General features: G+C 43.8%; 1 protein-coding gene across 3 annotated transcripts; it reads right to left on the bottom strand.

Moving 5' to 3' along the window:
• Positions 1–2,742: 2,742 nt before the first annotated feature.
• Positions 2,743–17,614, bottom strand: LOC109744557 (uncharacterized). Of its 3 annotated transcripts, none has more exons than XM_020303717.4 (18): positions 17,443–17,614; positions 14,981–15,202; positions 14,705–14,771; positions 13,718–13,901; positions 12,834–12,886; positions 11,750–11,838; positions 8,347–8,571; positions 7,257–7,321; positions 5,664–5,724; positions 5,475–5,592; positions 5,321–5,402; positions 5,169–5,241; positions 5,007–5,068; positions 4,821–4,916; positions 4,252–4,406; positions 3,473–3,569; positions 3,299–3,376; positions 2,743–3,206 (listed from the first exon to the last, which is right to left on the bottom strand). In XM_020303717.4, the coding sequence occupies exons 1-18, from the start codon at positions 17,447–17,449 to the stop codon at positions 3,099–3,101; spliced, it is 1,842 nt and encodes a 613-aa protein (XP_020159306.1). In that variant the 5' UTR covers positions 17,450–17,614; the 3' UTR covers positions 2,743–3,098. The 3 variants fall into 3 exon arrangements, with proteins under 3 accessions (XP_020159306.1, XP_045084409.1, XP_020159308.1); XM_045228474.2 differs by having other exon boundaries at positions 14,944–15,202; positions 17,443–17,574; XM_020303719.4 differs by lacking the exon at positions 14,981–15,202 and having other exon boundaries at positions 17,443–17,607.
• Positions 17,615–19,332: the final 1,718 nt, after the last annotated feature.

Here is a 19,332-nt window from a genome sequence, read left to right as displayed (position 1 = left end):
AGGGGTCCAGTGTAGGATGCTCTCTGAATAACGTGGCATCTGGGCCCTTGGAGACCAAGCTTTTGCTAAAAAAACGAGCTCATTTGCTTCATTTATAAATTCCATGGTGGAGGTTATGTGAATGATTGCCCAGTAATTTTTGAGGGCCGTCCAGCACCGACTCTGATCCAAATTCATAAGAATCCATCTTGCTCCCTGGCCCACCAGCGGCGTCATTTCGGCTCGTCCTGTGGCCGGACACGAGCTAACAACACCCGGATCAATTTAACAAAGACAAGAAAAGCTGGTGCTGGTGCTGGATCGGTTTGGTTGTTGTTGGTGTTGTCACGCTGAGCCGGAGGTGCAGTTCCGTCCACAAACAGAGTTAGGAAAAGCGACCACCCTCGGCCGGTGCACGCACGCACGCACGCATGCGCCGACCAGGAGAACTTAAAAGGAGAATCTGAGGCGGAGAAAGGCTGCGATGCGACGTGAGGAGGGTTTCTTGGATCAGACCAGCCCATGGTTTCTCCGGTTCTCGTGCAGTTCCCGCCAATGGAGCAGTTTGATTGCAGGTGCATGAATGAACGTGATGGCTGACTCGGATTCTTGTGCGCTTCCTGTTGGCCTTTGATTGCTTGTCACTTCTTATGGATCGCTCCACACGTACGCTGCACCGGAGCGGCTCTAGTTGGCATCCAAACCTTTTTAGAGAAAAAGGCATCAGCCGAGCTCGAGCCTACCCCGACTTTAAATTAACAAAGCCATCAACCGGTCAGGATTACAAGCATACGCCCTAAGGTAAAAGAAAAGAACAACACGACGGTAAGATACATAGACGATGAACAACACCAAATTACTCCTCACACACTACGGCAACTGAAGAGTATCAACTGTGAGTGAAGCCGAAGACGTCGAGGTCCTCCTCCGAGGATGCTGCACCAGGAACAATAACACACTGGCTCAAAGGAGAGAGGGGCCGGCACCAGTGGGGCATGCCGTCGCCATGCACCTACGGCCCGGCACGGCACATCCAAAACACCATCTTCGAAGAAGGCCACTACCTCCTCGCCTGGGTCGAAGCGCCACACCGTCGCAAAATGGGATGGATGCCACCGGAAGATGGCCACATAGAGAAGGGTCAGCTCATCCCTAATGAGACGCCGGAGGCTCGCCTTGAGCAGAACATCGCCGCTGCACACATCCAACACCGAAGGAGGGGAGTTCACGCTAGGACAGGAGGGCCACGCCGCCGCCGCCACCCACCACCCACAAGCGCCACCTGACCACAAGGCTCCCAAAGCGGTGCCTTCAAGAAGGGAACGGCGCCGAGAGCGCCACCACCTCCCAACAAAGTTTGCACTTTCGCTCGGGAAACCTAGGGGAGGGGGAGTGGGAGAATCAGCCCATACCGACGCCTCCAAGGAGGGGAACGGCGCCCATGGGTGTTGCCGTCGGCGCGGCCGGCCACGGTCGACCAGGGATTTCGCTAGGAGCAGATCCGCGCCACCAGCAGCACCTCATGACCGAGAGCCGGCGACCCAGGGTAGCACGGCTCGACCAGGAAGGCACGCACGCCGAACAGGGAAGGAGGGGGCGCCAGATCTCGCGCATAGGCAACCGTCGCAGAAGCCACCGCCGCCCTCGACCACCAGAATCTCGCCGCACGCGCGGCCAAGACACCGGAACCATCGTTTGTGTCGCCGCTCGCCCCAAAACCAGCGGAGCCTTGCCAAGGGAGCTGCTGCTCCAGATCCAAAGCCCCCCACATGGAGGCAGGGCAACCAGAAGCCCCGTCGCTACCATCCTTGGCAGCGCCCCGGGCTTACCCGGCGACCGCCTCAAGCGGCGGCGAGGAGGGTGGAGAGGGAGGAAGGAACGCCCGGCGGCGCAACTAGGGTTCGCCCCCCGAGTCGCCCGAGCAGGGCGATGCGGGAGGGGGGGAGGGGGGGCAGCGGATGAGTGGTTAGGGATGAAATGCCACTCGAACCCAGAGCTAGCTGGTTCTCCCTGAAATGCGTTGAGACGCAACAGTTGACTGGACATCTGGGGGTAAAGCACTGTTTCAGTGCGGGCTGCGCGAGCGGTACCAAATTGAGGCAAACTTGGTCTCAGGCAGGCCCAAGCATGTCATTGGCATCCAAACTTTGAGCTGTATGCCTGTATCCAACAAATATTCAAACACACGAGCTATATGTAAGTCATCTGAATTTTTTCTCAAATCAATTTCCCGTGGGAAGGAAAGAGGCCTGGCCGACGGGCAGAGGCGAGGAAGCATGTTGACAGATGGCTCACCGGACAAAATCTAATCACCGGGTAGTCTTTAGAGGGGTGATCAAGGGTGTCAGCAGCGCAACAGTGAGAGGAAAGCAGGGCGGTGAGGCAGCGCAAGAGCACCAGCAGCCGCAGGTGGTGGATCGGTCGGTGGTTGAGGAGTAAGGAGGCTAGATATAGAAGACGACGCAGAAGCCTTCGATGAAGATCCAACGACCAAAAAAACAAATGCATTTCTGTTTCAAACACTCGGACTTCGCTGTTAAGTACCGTATTACCCTTTCTATTGCAAGAAGTCAGTCCTAGACAGAGAAACTGTCTTTATTTTACCAAAACTTGGCAATCTCCCTGAACAAACTTGCGATTCAAGTCCATGCATGTTCCCCACAAAATGCATGCGAAATCAGTACCATTGAAACTTTTCATGAACACATAGCAAATGCAAGATCGGGATTCAAATGTTCACTTCCATGCAACACACCGGCAAAATCAAGCAGGAGATACTTCATTCAATTCAAAAGCAGTTCATACATGTTTCTGCCTTGCAGATTTGTGAGATTTCAGGGCCTAACTATTAAGTTGCAAATATTCAAGGACAAAGCATCCATGCGGCCATGTCAGTATGCAAGATTTTTGACAATTGCTTTGTCATCTGCTGGAGAACATGAAGAATTCGTTTTGGTACTTCCTTACCAAGGAGAGGCCGTGAAGTATATATATGGGTAGGGCACAGTTTGAAACAAGTATTTCTTTGTATAGTATTGTTGCCCTGTATCCAAATCCAGCTCAACACAGACGAACAAGACGCCATGCAAAGGCTGCAGATCAATCGATTTTCCTACCCTTCACTGCTGCAAAAACTTGTTCAATGCAGTTGTGTCCAATGCTGAAAATTCACTCGCAGCAGCAAGCACTGCAAGTCCGAGCTTCATGGCGTCATTCTTGCTTTGTGCCTGCATGCACATGTGACATGACGATCAATTTTTTTTAAAGAATGGTGCTTCCTAAGGTTTGACAGTTGAAGAAAAAAGGAAGAAAGGGCAACCTCAATATTAAGGGGAAGAACCGGATCATGGAGGGATAGCCTCAACAGAAACCAGCCACCATATCCAGAAACTCTGACCTGCGTAGCATAGTAATGCAGCATGAAATATTAATCAGTAGAGAACTGAAGATGTATACATCAGCTTCCGGAAACAAGCAAAGATGATCTACATACGCCTTCATGATTCTTCGGGGCTTTGTTTAGATTTGGGTCTTTGCTGATCACACTCTCCAAATGTTTCAAGATTGATTCTCCATAGTCACGGAAGGACCTGCAAAAAAGAATAAATTAAACCCATGAACTTAATTTGTGCTCCCTCTGTAAACTAATATAAGAGCGTTTAGATCGCTACTTTAGTATTCTAAATGCTCTTATATTAGTTTACGGAGGGAGTATTTGATATAAAGTACTCCCTCTATAAAGAAATATAAGAGCGTTTAGATCACTAGTGACTTAAATACATCCCTGTAGTCAAGCTTGACTGCCCTTCTTTGTGACAGCATGCAAACTAAATGGGATAACTAATTTACTGTTTAAAAGACTAGGGGTAACCCTATTTTCACATGGCTAATTATTCTCCTTCAAATGTGAAACTCTTATAACATAAAAACAATCTAACTCGGAGCATTCCATGGATGTCCTGCAGATGAACTCATAATATTAACACATTGAGACATGCGCTTATGCACAATAGAAGCATGTGACAACTAGAACTCTCAAAGTTAAGCAACAGTTCAATCAATTTTGCCGTGGCAAGTTCAACTGAGGTTCATGCATGCTTCCTATTATAAGTATTGCCCCATTTCCATCTAATATTGGGCTAGTCTTCCATGATACCCCACCTTAACTGACTACTGAATGAAAGTGTGTTTATTTCAGCCAGTAGTCAAGGCCATGGGTAGCATCATTTTCCCGAAAATGGACTGAATGCTGCCGGTTAGAACTTAACATACCCTCCTTTCAAATCTGCATGATTTTGATCAATCTTCAACCTTATCTCCACTGTCACAGCAGCCTCCTCAAGGCCCTCGACCAAATCAGTCAAAACTTTACTACCGATGTTTGGGTTCAATGTTCTGGCACCAGCAAGTTTATTCAGAAGTTTAACCTAAGGCAAAAAATAAAATAAGAGAAGATAAGTATGGAAGTTCAGAAGTTTAACCTAAGGCAAAAAATAAAATAAGAGAAGATAAGTATGGAAGCGTGTGCCAATAAAGAGAGATGGCAATTAAACGTGTCCTCAGGAATATGATATTCCAGTTTTCTTTCGGGAACTACAATGCTCTATACTCTTGGAATTAGTCTAGTAAGGAGGAACTATCATAAGAACAGAGGGATACAAATAGCAATGCTTCTGAAGTTGTAGCTATAAGAAATTCAGCTATAACATGCCATAAAGATTCAAAGAGATCTTTTCAAACCAACCAATATTAAGCATAAAATGCCAACATTTTCATCTGGTTCCCATATAATTGCATGGTTCATAAAGTTTCAAGGAATGTAGCAGAATAAACACCCTTACCATCATATATGCTCCATCATCGAGCCAGTGATTCTCTTTCAGTGCTCCATGGCCACTTGTTTCCATCGCCAAATGTGATTCCTCACCAGTAGAATTCTGAAATACTCATAATTTGCATTTCATACTACTAGGTATCATGGGACAAGTTACAGGGCAATCTGAATCATGAAGAAAGAGCAAACTAACCAGACGAATAGCCTCATCTATTACATTCTTGTATCCTCGCTTGAATCGATGGTGTTTCCCTCCTTGAGCATAAAATAGATAAGAAAATCATCATTTAATCAAATAAAGCACCAAGCTGTAACTAGCACAATACCAAATTTTCAGTTCAAAAAAAGTATCTACCAAGTTTCTTCTCAATAAATGCAGTCAGTCCATCTGATGTCACGCTATCAGTCACAACAGTGGTTCCTGGATGCTAGTAGCAGATCAACGAATTAATTAGACACAAGCAACAGAGTAATATGAAACAAATTTGCAGCTCGACAAAACCTTACCTCCTCAAGAACTATGGCAGACATCAAAGCAATCAATCGGTTGCGGTTCAACTCACGTCCACTGGAATCAACAGCAGCTGACCTGCAAAAATCAAAAGATTTTTAACATTGATGTTATTACGCATATGCAGAATCTCAATGGTTATTTTTGCACCTGTCAACATCAGTATCAAATATGATGCCCAAGTCTGCCTTATTATTAAGCACTGCTTGTGTAATGGCTTCCATTGCAGCTTTGTCCTCAGGATTCGGAATATGATTGGGAAACAAACCTAAATATGTAGTTCATAATGAGAGAAAAGCCACAGAGATTAGTGGAATGAAGAAAAGATCCAGCTATTACCATCAGGCTCCAGGAATTGGCTCCCATCAGTAACAGCTCCTAATGGTTTTAGTACCTTATCCTGGTCCAATAACCACAGCAATTCCAGATCCAAATCAAAGGCAATATTACATTATTTCAGGAGTCCCCAAGTACGAAGTACGCGCGCGCGGGGGGGGGGGGGGGGGGGGGGGGGGGGGACAAAGAAGAGTTGTGCACCATCAACCTGGGATACAGTAATCTATGGGTGCAATTGTGGAAACGGGTTAAGCACGACATACATATCATCGTAAGTCCTAAAACTATTGGAGGTGTGTCAAGCTAGTCCCAAATCTATAAAACTACATATTTGAGTCCTAAAACTATCTAAAATATTCACCAGGGGTCCTATACATCTCTGGTCAACTTTGGATAGAATGTTTTCTTCTGTATGTTTAAATGTTTCAAAAAAAAACGGATTTTTGTGTGAATGTTTTCAAGACATGTGCTACAATCTGCACACAAAAAAATCCAAAGTACACATGGAGAAACAAAAAGGATACTATTGACATTTGAATTTGTCCTTTTTGTATTTTGAATTTGGATTTGAAAATTTTAGGTATTGTATACACATGTCTTGTGACCAATCACACAAAAAAAATTAGAATTATGTTTAACATTCGAATTTATTTGTTTGGAAGTTGGGAGCATTTGGCGCTGCAGCAAAGCTGTTGCCTTGTGACCATGAGGTCACAGGTTCGAGTCCTGGAAACAGCCTCTGGCAGAAATGTAGGGAAAGGTTGGATACAAAAGACCCAAAGTGGTCAGACCCTCCCCGGACCCTGCACAAGCGGGGGTTTTTAAAGTTGGGAGCATGTAAGGGGTGGTATCACAGGGTATGAACTCTTTAAACCTTTACAAACTTCCTTACCAAGTCTAAATGTTTACTGGGAATTTAATATTGGTGGATTAGACTTTGTGTTTTGTTTAATTGGTATGGGCCTGGCTCATCACCTCTTAGGCCCAAGTGGCCTCTCTAGTAATCAATACGAACTCCTATCTCAACACCTAGCCTACCAAATCTGCTAGCGCACTCCTCTCTGTTTGGACTCCCACCTGGACCTGGTAGCCCACAACAAAATTAGTCTGTTATTACTACATACCACACCAAACCCAAATTCATGCCCCATGGCAGATAGATTTATCGAAATCAAAAAATTATGTTCATTGAGTCAGCCATAAGCACATATTCTAATAATATGAAGTAAAAAACTAATATTTCACCAGGGCTCATATTCGCCCTGGGAAAAAAAATCCGGTTTCTGCTGGCAGCCAAATTGAGTGGATAAATTCAAAACCAAACCATCTTTAAGTTTTTGAAACGCTGAGTTCAAATTCAGAAAACTTAACGTTTTGGATAATCTGTTGTCTTATATGGGAGTAACAATCAGGTTGAAATAACAAAATTTCTGTTTCTATTAGAATAATGTGTCTATAATATTGCATAAGAAAACTGAGAAAAATATTCAATAGACTTGTCGACCAGTTGACCGAAGGTAAGGATAGAATGCACAACACAAAAACCCGGACTGAAAAAACATACTGCTACAGAACAAGTAGGAGTAAACACATTACCACAAAAAAGCCACCTGCTCCATTCCCTGCATCAACAACTATGTGCAGTCCCTCCAATGGTTTCTCTAAGACCAAATGGACAAAAATACAAGCATAAAAAAGTCATTTTCCTTCATATTTATCTTTTTTATATTCAATCATTTCACAGTTTGCTATCAGATCAACTTCCACATAGCCAATAGTCACATATTCGAATACAAATAGAATGTGAGATACATGAACCAGTAGCTTTCTAATGAGCAGATAAAAGGGTATGAATAGTAGAAATTGACATGCGTAATGAATCCGAGAAATGTGGATTGTAATAACAATAATACTTATGCCCCCTCCGTTTTTATTTACACCACATAGGGGTGCAGAACGGCATCCCGCAAAGACCCCCCAAATAGTACAAATTAGTCTAACACACTCTAATTCAGCTGGAACTGATTTTTCTAGTTTTGCATATGAAGCGGGCCGGGTTCAGGCGCCGCCTTGCATCCCTAACTCCGCATATTAGCTTTGACTGAAGTCAAACTTTATAAAGTTTGACCAAGTTTATAGAAAATAATATGCATTTACAATAAAAGATCGATATGATGTGAAAATATATTCAGTGCTGAATCTAATGGTATTAAATTTGTATTGTATATGTTTTATAGTTTTTCCTATAAACTTGGTCCAAGTTTATAATGTTTGACTTCAAACAAAAGCTAATATGCAGAGTAAATAAAAACGGAGGGAGTATAAGATAGTACTCCCTCCGTAAAGAAATATAAGAGCGTTTAGATCACTACTTTAGTGATCTAAACGCTCTTATATTTCTTTACAGAGGGAGTAATAAATAAAGCATATAATATTAATAATTAAATATGTTGACATCACGGCAACTAGGACCAAACAAAATATAAATAGAATGTGAAATTCATCAGCAAATATATTTTTATTGAACGCATGAAATTTATATATGACATAATGACAATGAGAAATCAACTGATGACAGAAGTAAAACCATCAGAGATGCAAAGCGAAGGCAAGAAATCTAAATGTGATCGAGTATAAATTGCCTAATGAATCAAAATGCAGTATAAAATAAGCATATGATGAACACCTTTGTTTCCAGCAGATTTAAGAACTGCTTGCACTAGATCAGAAGCATAAATTGACATGTAGTCCACATGAGTCACGACACCGGTCTGTTCTTGTTTGCCACAATGTGCAGATTCCTCGTAAACTCTAGAAGCCCGCTCCAATATATCTTTAATATCAGTCTTATTTAGACCACCATCACTTGTAAAAAACTTGAAACCATTCCGATTGTAGGGTAAATGGCTCGCTGTACATAACCAGCCAAAAAATTAGTGAGCCTATATTTAACAAAACTTTAAGAAATGAAGTAGAAATGATCTATAAACTAGTGCAAAGTTGCAAATCATTGCTGTCAGAATGAGGATACATGCACATTAGTATATAAGGTGTTGAACCGGTATGGGCCAGGGGCCATCTCCTCTTGGCCCATGTGGCCTAGCCCAAGGGCAAGACCTAGAAGAAAGGAGCAGCAGGTCGTCTCCCAGTGTGAGCCGCCACACACACACGACAGAGCCACGGACAAGGTGAGCCCGCGATTCAACATGGTATCAGACGCAGGCGAGGTGCTGGGGATGACGGCGATGGTGGCCTAGTCACCGGCCGGCGGCTGGGTCTGGCGAGGAGGCGGCGGCGCATTTGGGCTGGCATGGCTGTGTGTGCGCGCGCGTGTGTGGCTGAGCGTCACGGCGACTGGCAGGGCGCTGCGAGAGGAGCTGCGGCGGCTGGCTGGTTCCGGCGAGCTGGAGACAGCGAGCTTGGTAGGAGAGGAAAGAAGAAAGGAGCTGCTAAGCTGCGCGAAGGGAGAGAAGAAGGGTCCTATTGCTGCTGCTCGCACTTGAGTGTGGCTGCTGGAGCAGAGGAGGTGCGGCTGGCTGCTGATTGCTGCAGATTGGTAAAGAAAGGAAAGGTGACGAACTGCTGCTGTTCTGAACTGCAGTTGCTGCTGCTTGCTGTTGGTGCGGCAGAGGGTGCTCTTTGCACTGTTGCTGTTAGTGTTGCGGCTGCTGCTGTTTGCAGAGGAGAGGAAGGTCGTGCTAGCAGGAAGGCTGTGAAGGCTGCTCGTTGCTGCTTGCTGCTTGCCAGAGGCGAAGGTGGCTGGCTGAATTGCAGGTGTTGGTGTTGTGCTGCTGCTGACTATCCTGAGCAAAGATGGGTGAACCAAAAGGGAAACACAGCATGTCTGTGGCAGAAGCTGAGAAGACAAAACTGGTAAAAGAATTGGAGAGCCACAAGAGGAAGGTGGAGGAAATCCAGGCTGACAAGGAAATAGCCGAGGGGGCGACACTTGAGAAGGATGCTCAGACCGTTAAGTTGAGGGCTGAGTTGGAGGAGCTTCATGCTTTCATATCACAGCTCCAAACTGCAGGCTTGAATGCTCGCTGTGGAGACTGTGCTCACTGGGCCTCCATTGATGACGATAATCTGGAAATGACATCTCTTGCTACTAATGAGAATGGTCCAGAATGGGTTCTAGACTCTGGAGCATCTAGGCATGTTGCTGGCAAATCCTGCGTGTTCGAGTCTTACAATAAGTATCCTCCTCACACGGGCACTATGCAAACTGCAGATGGCACAAAACAGCCTGTCATAGGGGTTGGTACAGTAAAGTGCATTCCGACCATCTCCCTATCCTCGGTTTTACATGTGCCAGCTTTTCCTGTCAATTTGGTCTCTTTCAGTGCTCCCGTTGATCAAATAGACTGTCGTGTGATCCTTGACCAATTCGGTTGCAAGGTTCAGGAGCGACAGACGAGGCAGACGGTTGGGACTGGCACCAGGCGTAGGGGGCTCTGGTACATGGACCAGGAGGTGCAGCCGGACTTGGTGTGTGCTGCGACAATGGAGAACAAGGAGAAGCAGGCGATGATCCATCACTGTAGGATGGGACATCTTTTTGATAAGATGAGCAGAATATTTACGGATGTTATGTGTGGAGTAGGCAAGGGCGAGCTGACATGCTTGCGAATATGCAAAACACACAAGAGCCACATATGTGAGTAAGGGGCTTAGGAGCATATCTCCTTTTATGCTTACGGATCACTAGTGACAACTCTAAGTACATCGCCTCTGTGAAAGCACGTCTTAGTGAACAGTTTTGTCTGATCTTGGCCCTCTTCCCTACTTTCTTGGGACTGAGGTTTCTTCTACCTCTCATGGCTTCTTTATTTTCCAAGAAAAGTATATCCAGGATTTCCTTGCTCGTGCTGCTCTTACTGATGAGCGCACTATTGAGACTACCATGGAGCTCAATGTTCACCTCTGTGCTTCCGATGGTAACCCCTTGTCTGATCCGACACATTATCATCATCTTGTTGGGAGTCTGGGTCTATCTAGTTATCACTCGTCCGAATATCTCCTATCATGTCCATATTTTGAATCAGTTTGTTTCTGCTCCCACTTCGGTTCACTATAGTCACCTTCTAAGTGTTTTCCGATATCTTTGTGGCACGATCTCTCACCGTCTTTTCTTTCCCCACTGCAGTTTGGCACAACTCTAGGCCCATTCGGATGCTACGTAGGCTAGTGATCCTTCGGATCGCCATTCACTTTCTGCTGACTGTATTTTTTTGGTGGTTCTCTCATTGCCTGAAAAACGAAGAAACAAACTGCAGTTTCCCGTTCGAGTGCAGAGGTTCAGTTGCAAGCTATGGCTCTTTTCACGGCAGAGGTTGACTTGGTTACGATGGTTACTTCAGGAGTTCGGTGTTTCAGTCACTACACTTACTCTGCGATTGTCAGACAGTACAAGTGCTATTAGTATTGTGCGTGACCCTGTGAAGCATGAGCTCACCAAGCATATTGGTGTTGATGCTTCTTTTGTGCACGCTGGTGCGCAGGATCGGGCTACTCTGTAGTATGTGCCTTCCGAGTTACAGTTGGCAGATTTCTGTACGAAGGCCAAGACTCGAGCGCACCATGGATTTTATCTCTCCAAACTCAGTGTTGTGGATCCACCCAGAGTTTGAGGGGGGGGGTGTTAAGAGTTATATTAATTTTCCATATAGCCTATAAGGGGCTTTCTGCATATTTTCCACTTGTACATTGTATATATACTATCCTTTGGCCCCCAGGAAATACATGTTGCATATTTCCTAACAGTATGCCCTGAAAGAACAAAGTGTTTGTGTGCGATTTCTATGTGGTAATGGACAGCAGCACTAGGAGAGATCTCAGGGTGAAGTCGTGGCGTGTTTACACTGTTAGTAGTGTTAGAGAAAAAATCTGGTAGAAACCAAAGGGCCAGATAAAGTTGTGACTGCATGAATACGCACTTGCTGAGATGGGTAAATTTCAAATAAATAAAGAGCGATAAAGATAGTCAAATAGTATCAGCAGGTAACAATACAAATAGTTGGTAGAGGAATTGATTACTGATATATACAAATGCTTGATTGTGAAGGAGCATACCAAACTGGGAATAGTACCTGTTATCATTATGCCTCCATCTGCTGGGCAATGATTTATCGCATCTTTGGTAAGTGTACTGTTGAACATTGCCGGTGTTGAAGCCAATCTATATAACACATTGTCAGAACTGAATACTGAGAAGGGTATTGCTCATCTACTTAACATATTTTCAAATATTATTAATCATTTTTCATCACAGTTAGCTTGTCGTCCGAGGGTTGCTCTTAAGTCATGCCGGTATGGGTTTCTTATGTGCTTGTCTCTGGAAAAGGAATTGTCTCTAGTGTCCATTTTGCTAGGGTCATCCGCCGCTTCAACTGGAATCATGCCGGGTATGGGTTTCTTATGTGCTTGTCTCTGGAAGAGGATTTGTCTTGTGCAATTTATAAGGCACACATGCCACATGAATCATATTGTTCATTCTTTTGCAGAACATGCCATCAGGGAAGATTTGATATAATTTTGTTGACACTTTAGTACATGCATAGACATATAGCATAAATCTGAATAACCGTAGCTGAATGCATAACCAATAGTCCAAGAGTACACATACATGCATGGAATGCTGGATCAACAGGATGGCATATTCTCGGCTCACCATTTCACATAAGGGCAGGCAATATGGACGTTCTCTTGATTTAACAGCCTTGGACGGCAAGTTGAGAGCGATTGCAAACAGTGAACACAATTTGAAAATGGATGGCATGGAATGAATAAGGAGTTATTCTGGTGGTATCTGACAGGAAGGGTTTTATATACTGGTAAATAAGCAATTTTGTCTTGGATATTCGACTCATATTTGTTGGCATGTAAGAGCAGAGAAGTCGCATATTTATGGAGAGCTCAAACGGGCAAACCGCTTGGAACAGTCAAAAGTGAGTTTCTACCTTCCCAAGAACGGATGTATGAGTGAGTTTCTAGCTTCCAATAATGGATGTCTACCCTTGCAATAGAAAAAGGATGTGTGCAGATTCTAAGTATAAAAAGATCTCACATGACAAGAAAATTCAGATCGTCTCCGTTTTTAGTCCCTGCTAGAGTCTATACAACACAAAAGATCTCGTATACTTGAATGTAAGCAAAAAAGAAGTTCGAACTCACCCAAACTGTAGAACATCATGTCCGGCAGCAGTGATTCCATGAGTAATTGCATTCTGAAAACAATTACTATTCAATATTCAATAGTCAAATAATTATCCAAATGATACTTATGAACTTACTTCCTCTGATGTCTAGGCTCCATCAGGCCTATCCACCTATGGCGTATACTTAAATGTGTGCCGTGCATGATTATTTGTCTTAAAATTGCGATAGACATGTTCTGAACTCTGATATCATAGTTCGTCCAGAACCTTAAGCTTTTAAGGAAATGTGAGCTATCTACTCAAACTTAACAACTAAGGATGTAAGTATTTAAGCATGCACATCTACAAATAGGGTTCTACTCGGATTTCAAAATTTAAATACTGTCCTTCAAAAAGTACCATTTATATACTGCCGTTATAAACAAGAAAGCTATTAACATATCATACAACTACAGGAGAACCTTCCACAACCTTTCAGTTCCTGCCTGAATAAAAAAAATAGAGGGAGAGTGTGCGTGGGGTGGTACCCCCAATCCGTAATTAATTCCCAGAGCTCGAACATGTGGTAAGAAGTCCACCTCCAACACAATAACATCCCTTCTATAAAAATATGGTACGCCTAGGCGTACTCTTGAAAAAAAAACACAATAACAGCATGCCAGGTACCCAATGAGCTGAAGGTAAAAATTGGTCACCGTATTTTATCCGATTCGACACAAATTACCCTAGTTTCTCGGCTAACACTTGAAATGACCGGAAAGTCCAAACTATCACTTGTGGGAACATGATTTTGGTCTAATAATGGCTTAATTAAGAATTCATAACTAGAAATAATAAATTTGACAAAAATGCACACAGGACCTTGCGGGTCCTTTTTTTAAATGCGTACAAATCAGGCACCTGCAATTTATGAGCAGAAATTCGTGAATCATGTCCAACAGAGATTCTTAAACGTCTCAAGCCATCCGCTTTCTTCTTGTTTAATAACCATGCAGCAAATGCAGCAGCTATAGCTTCAGCAACAAGCTCCGTAAGATTGACAGGCTCACCTTCAACCCCAGCAATAGCAACACCACGAATATCACTGTAAAACAAAATAGTCTGTATAAAAGAAGTTGATTTTTCTTTGTAACACATCATATAAGGCCACTTCATATTTTTATGTCTAACTTTGACCATTAATTTTACCAACAAAATTTTAGTCATACGTCATAAAAAGTATGTCACTGGATGCACATTTCAAAGAACTTTTCAATAATATATTTTTGATGACATATAACCCATATTCTGTTGACCAAAATTATAAGTCAAAGTTTGACACAAGAAACGAAATGGTCTTGTATATAAAAATGGAGAAAGTATTTAACGTGATATATGACTATACTAAAACATCTCTGAATATTGCAACATATATGTAGATGTAGCTGTTTTTCATAGGGCACTCAGATCTTTGCTGGGTCAATATGTTCAGAATATTTTTTTAAGAAAAATGTGTGTGGAAAGTTGCTTACTGCTAAAAGGTGAACTAACAGAAACAGTACCGACAAGCATTGATTCTCACCCAAGGATTGGGATACAGAATCTTGTCTACATAATAGATGGCCTAAACACAGCAGAGTAGACATGCAAATGTAGATACTAAATTAGTAAATTGGCCATTTCTGTGAACTACTAAAGCAACTAAATTAAATATTCAATAAGAACAGGGGATTGAAAAGCTTATGCACGCCATTGGCTTTCACTGCTTTTGGAGAAACACCAAGGAAATAAAGTACATGTTTTGTTACCGTGCATACATAAAAAAAATAGTTTTTACAGTCTCACTATAAGAATTAAGAGCATGCAATGTCAAGGAGAGCATCATACAAAGTAGAAACCTTGTTATACCTGCCATTTTGTAGCTTGAGAAAATCAACTTTGTCAATGGACAAGACATCACTGGCACCTTGAGTAGCTGTAATGGAAGTTATGAAAGAAAATTTTCAGAATTTCGCATGAGCATACATGGCACAGCGGAAACTATCTAAAACCAGTAACCAAGCTATGATCTGACAAAGAAAAAACCAGTAAACAGGTAAATATATGACAGACACGCCATATTGAGCGGGTAAAAAGAAAAAACCTACGTAAACTAATAACGATCATTGAGAGCCTATAACAGACCATTGCAGCTAATATTTCCTTGTTTCCCAAAGCTAATCCATGCTGTTGATGTGGTATTTAACCACTTGGCTGAAGTATCAGCTAATGATAATCTACACCCCTGGACGGAATGCATGCTGCGGGTATTGAGGGCACAAAAGTCACAGGTATATCTTGGATTGTGCCTAGTCCGTGGACCATCTTGTGCCAAGAATGCATTTTGTATGACCTTCGCTGATAATGCTGCACAAATGTCCAAATCTATCAGCTTCTTCTATTCTTATGACAGTGCACAAGATAATCGCTTATTAGGATCAATTTATAACATAGTTTTGTTCCACAAAATGTACAGAAATATTTGTACTCTCATTTCTTAAATATATGTTACAAAAATATAGGCATGTGTGAAACCATACCCTATATATTACTCCAGAACCTATTTAGCAACTAATTAAAGAAGGGATGCACGGGCTCAGAATTGAAGAATTCTCATTTTGAAAGATAAAATGCTTATATCTAGGAATAAGATTAGAATGATTGAATACTGAACAATTAAACTTTATATTTTTGTTGAAGCCAACATTCAGTTTAAAACTGGAAGTGGAATTTCATTCACAGCGAACTAGAAACATCTTCGAATGAAAACAATATTGGCTAAAAAGCAAGTATTAGACATTAGGGGAACGAACTATCAGGACTCATTGATGAAACACACTCCATCTTTGGACAATATCTTTTATATTTTCCATCTTTTTTATTTCAACCATACCCACAACTGAATATTATTTGGTGAGATGAAACATCACAACATATTGACAGCTCACATGAACCACTAGCTGAATCTCGAAATACAATGCTTAACAACAACTATCATAACACCACGAAATATGGTCCATATGGATCTTTCTGGACCCGAAGATACCCACGGAGAGCTGCCAGCAAAAAGAAAGGCCCTAAATTTTGCTGTCAGTCTTCATCCACGGTGGTTTTCCATGAAATCAGTGAATTTCACCAGCCGTTCAAGTTTCTTATTTTCTTTGTTTGACAAGCAGTGATTGAATCGGTTAAAATTTCAGTCAGATATAACTTTGCTTGTCAAAAGTTAGTCCTCCGATCGAAGAGGCAAGCAGAAAAAACCAACAATTATTACATCGGAAACACTAACGCCCACACGTGTGGGCGTTACCCAACTCGCCCACACGCCTCGATCGTCGTCCAGTGCCTTTTGCACCAATCTTGGCACGAAAAGGTTGATTTTGTGTGCCACATAGGACGGGGCTGGTGTGTGGGCGTTGGAGAGTTTGCCCACACGCCCGCACCACGCTGTTTGCCAGCTGCGCTGTGTGGGCGAACTGCGTTTCGCCCACACAGCCACCACCTAGGTCATGCGCGTGTCGGCGAACTGCTTTTCGCCCACACGACACTCCTACCTTGTGGATGACAACTGCAGTTACGCGAATGTGGCAACTCGGTACACACACATGGCAACTGTGATTCTTTGCTACACGGCAACTGCAGTTACGCGAACATGGCAACTCGGTACACACACATGGCAACTGTGGTTCTTTGCTACACGGCAACTGCAGTTGCGCGTACGTGGCAACCAGATAAACACACATGGCAACTGTGATTAACAATACATGACAACTATGGTTGGACCACACGTGGCAACTAGGTAAACACACATGGCAACTACTGTTTTGACCATATGTGGCAAGTAGTTAATCACACACGGCAACTACGGTTTGATTACACGCGGCAACTACCATAAATTAGACATGGCAACTATAGTTAACCAAAACAGATAGAGTTGCCATGCTTTTACAACTACACTTGCCATCCCGGATAACTACATCTGCCAACCAGGATGGCAACTAAATAGTCATCCCGCGGGGTACCTAACGTAGCTGCGCCAGGACGTGTGGGCATTTTTTGCTTCGTGCCACACGCACGGGGTGGAGATGAGTAGTACTTGTTGGGTGTGTGGCACGAAGTAGCCGCGCCCACACGTGTGGGCAATTCTAATATCCGCCCACACACAGCCCGTGTGGGCTGCCTCCTGCTCACACCATACACGGTGTGTGGACGCATGTCGAATATACCACACGTGTGGCAGTTATCGTCGTCCTATTACATTCATCAACCCAATGAAATTTCGCCATGCCCCTAATCCCACTAATCTATTCTCTCCTGCACAACGCATTGGGCTGACGTGGATTTTCACCCGTTCCATCGGTCTAAACAAAACCCTTCTACGGTCGGAAAATAGAAGCGGTGGCCAATCGGAAACTTCACCTGGCTCCCTTCTATTCCGAATACGCCCCCGAATCCCCCACACGGCGCGGGACAACGAAGCGGTGGCCAATCGGGGCTTGCGGCAACGGATTCGGATACAGGATACGGTTCAATTCGATCGGGCGGATCAACTAGAGTAGGTGTTGTACGTACTGCAGGGTGGAAGGAGGAGGATGCGAACCACTGACCGGCCATGGATGTGAGGAGAAGGAGCTCGCGGGAAGCCGGCTTTGCTGTGCGTATGCGCGGACGGCGTGCACGAGGAGTGGAGGCGGGTTTTTTTCTGCGGGGAGGAAGGCAGGGCAGGGAGTTGTGTTGTTGGATACTTGGATCAGATCGAACATCTCAAAGGTGCGCGGCATCGTCGGATCCACAGCCTGGTTATCTTTTTTTCCTCTTTTTATTAGGAAAATCATTTATTTTCCTCCCTCTGTACCGAAATATTGAACTACTAAAACATCATATATTTACATTTTACAGAATCCAGAAAAATAAGAGGAGATAAATACAAGATCCACAATCTGAGACCTCGATTGATGATTTTTTTTCATATAAAGACGGATCTAGTATAAATATTCACCAGAATACAAAGCGCCATAAACATGATAAAAACTAAAATAAAACATTTATTTGTCCTTAGCACAATTAAGGATTGTGTCAGTTGATGCACAGTTGCACTTTTGTCACTATTTGGAGCACTTTTGTCACTATTTGAAGCTTTTTATAGTGAATTGTTACCGGTTTCCATCAACTCATTCCTTTTCGCTCCTTGTTGGGTTCGACACTCTTGCTATTTGAAAATGCTACGCACATGTGGGTTACTAGTAAAACAACCCAACAGTTAAACAAAACATCTACATTGACTATGTCCATGTGGTGTTCTAGTGTTTGCCAAAATGCAATTGCAGGTTTTTCATGTTTTCTTGGTCTTACAAGTACTCCGCAAGTCAACCAGAGGCTCGGGGGCTACACCCTGCACTATCGTGTCTTAGTGTCTACAAAAGAAAAAGAAATTGTGACGATTCATGCTTCGCTTAAATCACCATTTGTGAAGTCGGTTTTCTATGAACTGGATGTCTCCAACAATAAAGAAGAAAGGGAGGTCGGACACCTTGTTCGTCAGGCACGGTTGTATTCGACCTCCTAGGGTCCACAACCCCGATAGGTCGTGTTATCTTCAACCTCTTCAAGGCGAGCCGACACAAGATCAATTATTATTTCAAGTATACTCAGGTGCCCCTCAAGAGCTCGCCATGAAATTCTAGACGGCGCTCTCAGATCCATATCAACCCTGACGCGGCAATTGAGCTCATGAAGGACTCAGGGACTATTAACGATACAACATACCCGGGGCATCCAACCTCCAATGAAGTCGATCACTAGGTCGGCCTTGGGGTCCAACTATAGTCAATGTCCCTCACCCAACCAGCAGGTCTCCCCCATACGAACAACTACTCGAAGATACATGTATTAGTAGATCTAATAGGGCTCTACCATGTAAACAGACGGCTCTACCATGTAAACCGACTTGTGCTCATGTAACCCTACCGTTGTCCACATATATAAGAGGAGGTAGGGGCCTCCCAAGTCGTGAGACAAGATCTCATACGAGACACCAATCAATAAAGTCAGACATGCAGGATGTAGGGTATTACCACTAAAAAGCTCAAGCTTCAACACTCCCCCTCACGTGTTGATGCAGAGCATCCTACGGTCATCCCCATGGGCATTCCATCACCGCCACGAACGCCAAGTGGACCGATGACGACAACCCATGCACGTACCATTGAAAATGAGGTTACCTCTTTCCTCTTTGAGCTCCCTTTGATTTCATATGAGAAATGGCTTCTACCTCAAGCGGAGACTTTGTGCATGACTAGGTATCGAGGAGAAGATCATGAAGAGGCAAGAGCCTCAAGAAGAAGGAGGAGAAGGAAGAGCTCCAAGACACGAAGCACCGGAGGCTCTCTGGACACCCCGGGTGCCCGCACCTTCCATCCCTGGGTGCCCGGACCCCCGGGTGCCCGCCCCCCTACAGTCGCGGCCTGGGCGAGGCCCCTGATCGGTTCGGGTGCCCG

Source organism: Aegilops tauschii, chromosome 5 (assembly GCF_002575655.3).
Source record: "Aegilops tauschii subsp. strangulata cultivar AL8/78 chromosome 5, Aet v6.0, whole genome shotgun sequence".
NCBI classification, from domain to species: Eukaryota; Viridiplantae; Streptophyta; class Magnoliopsida; order Poales; family Poaceae; genus Aegilops; species Aegilops tauschii.
This window is presented reverse-complemented; position numbering and strand designations above follow the sequence as displayed.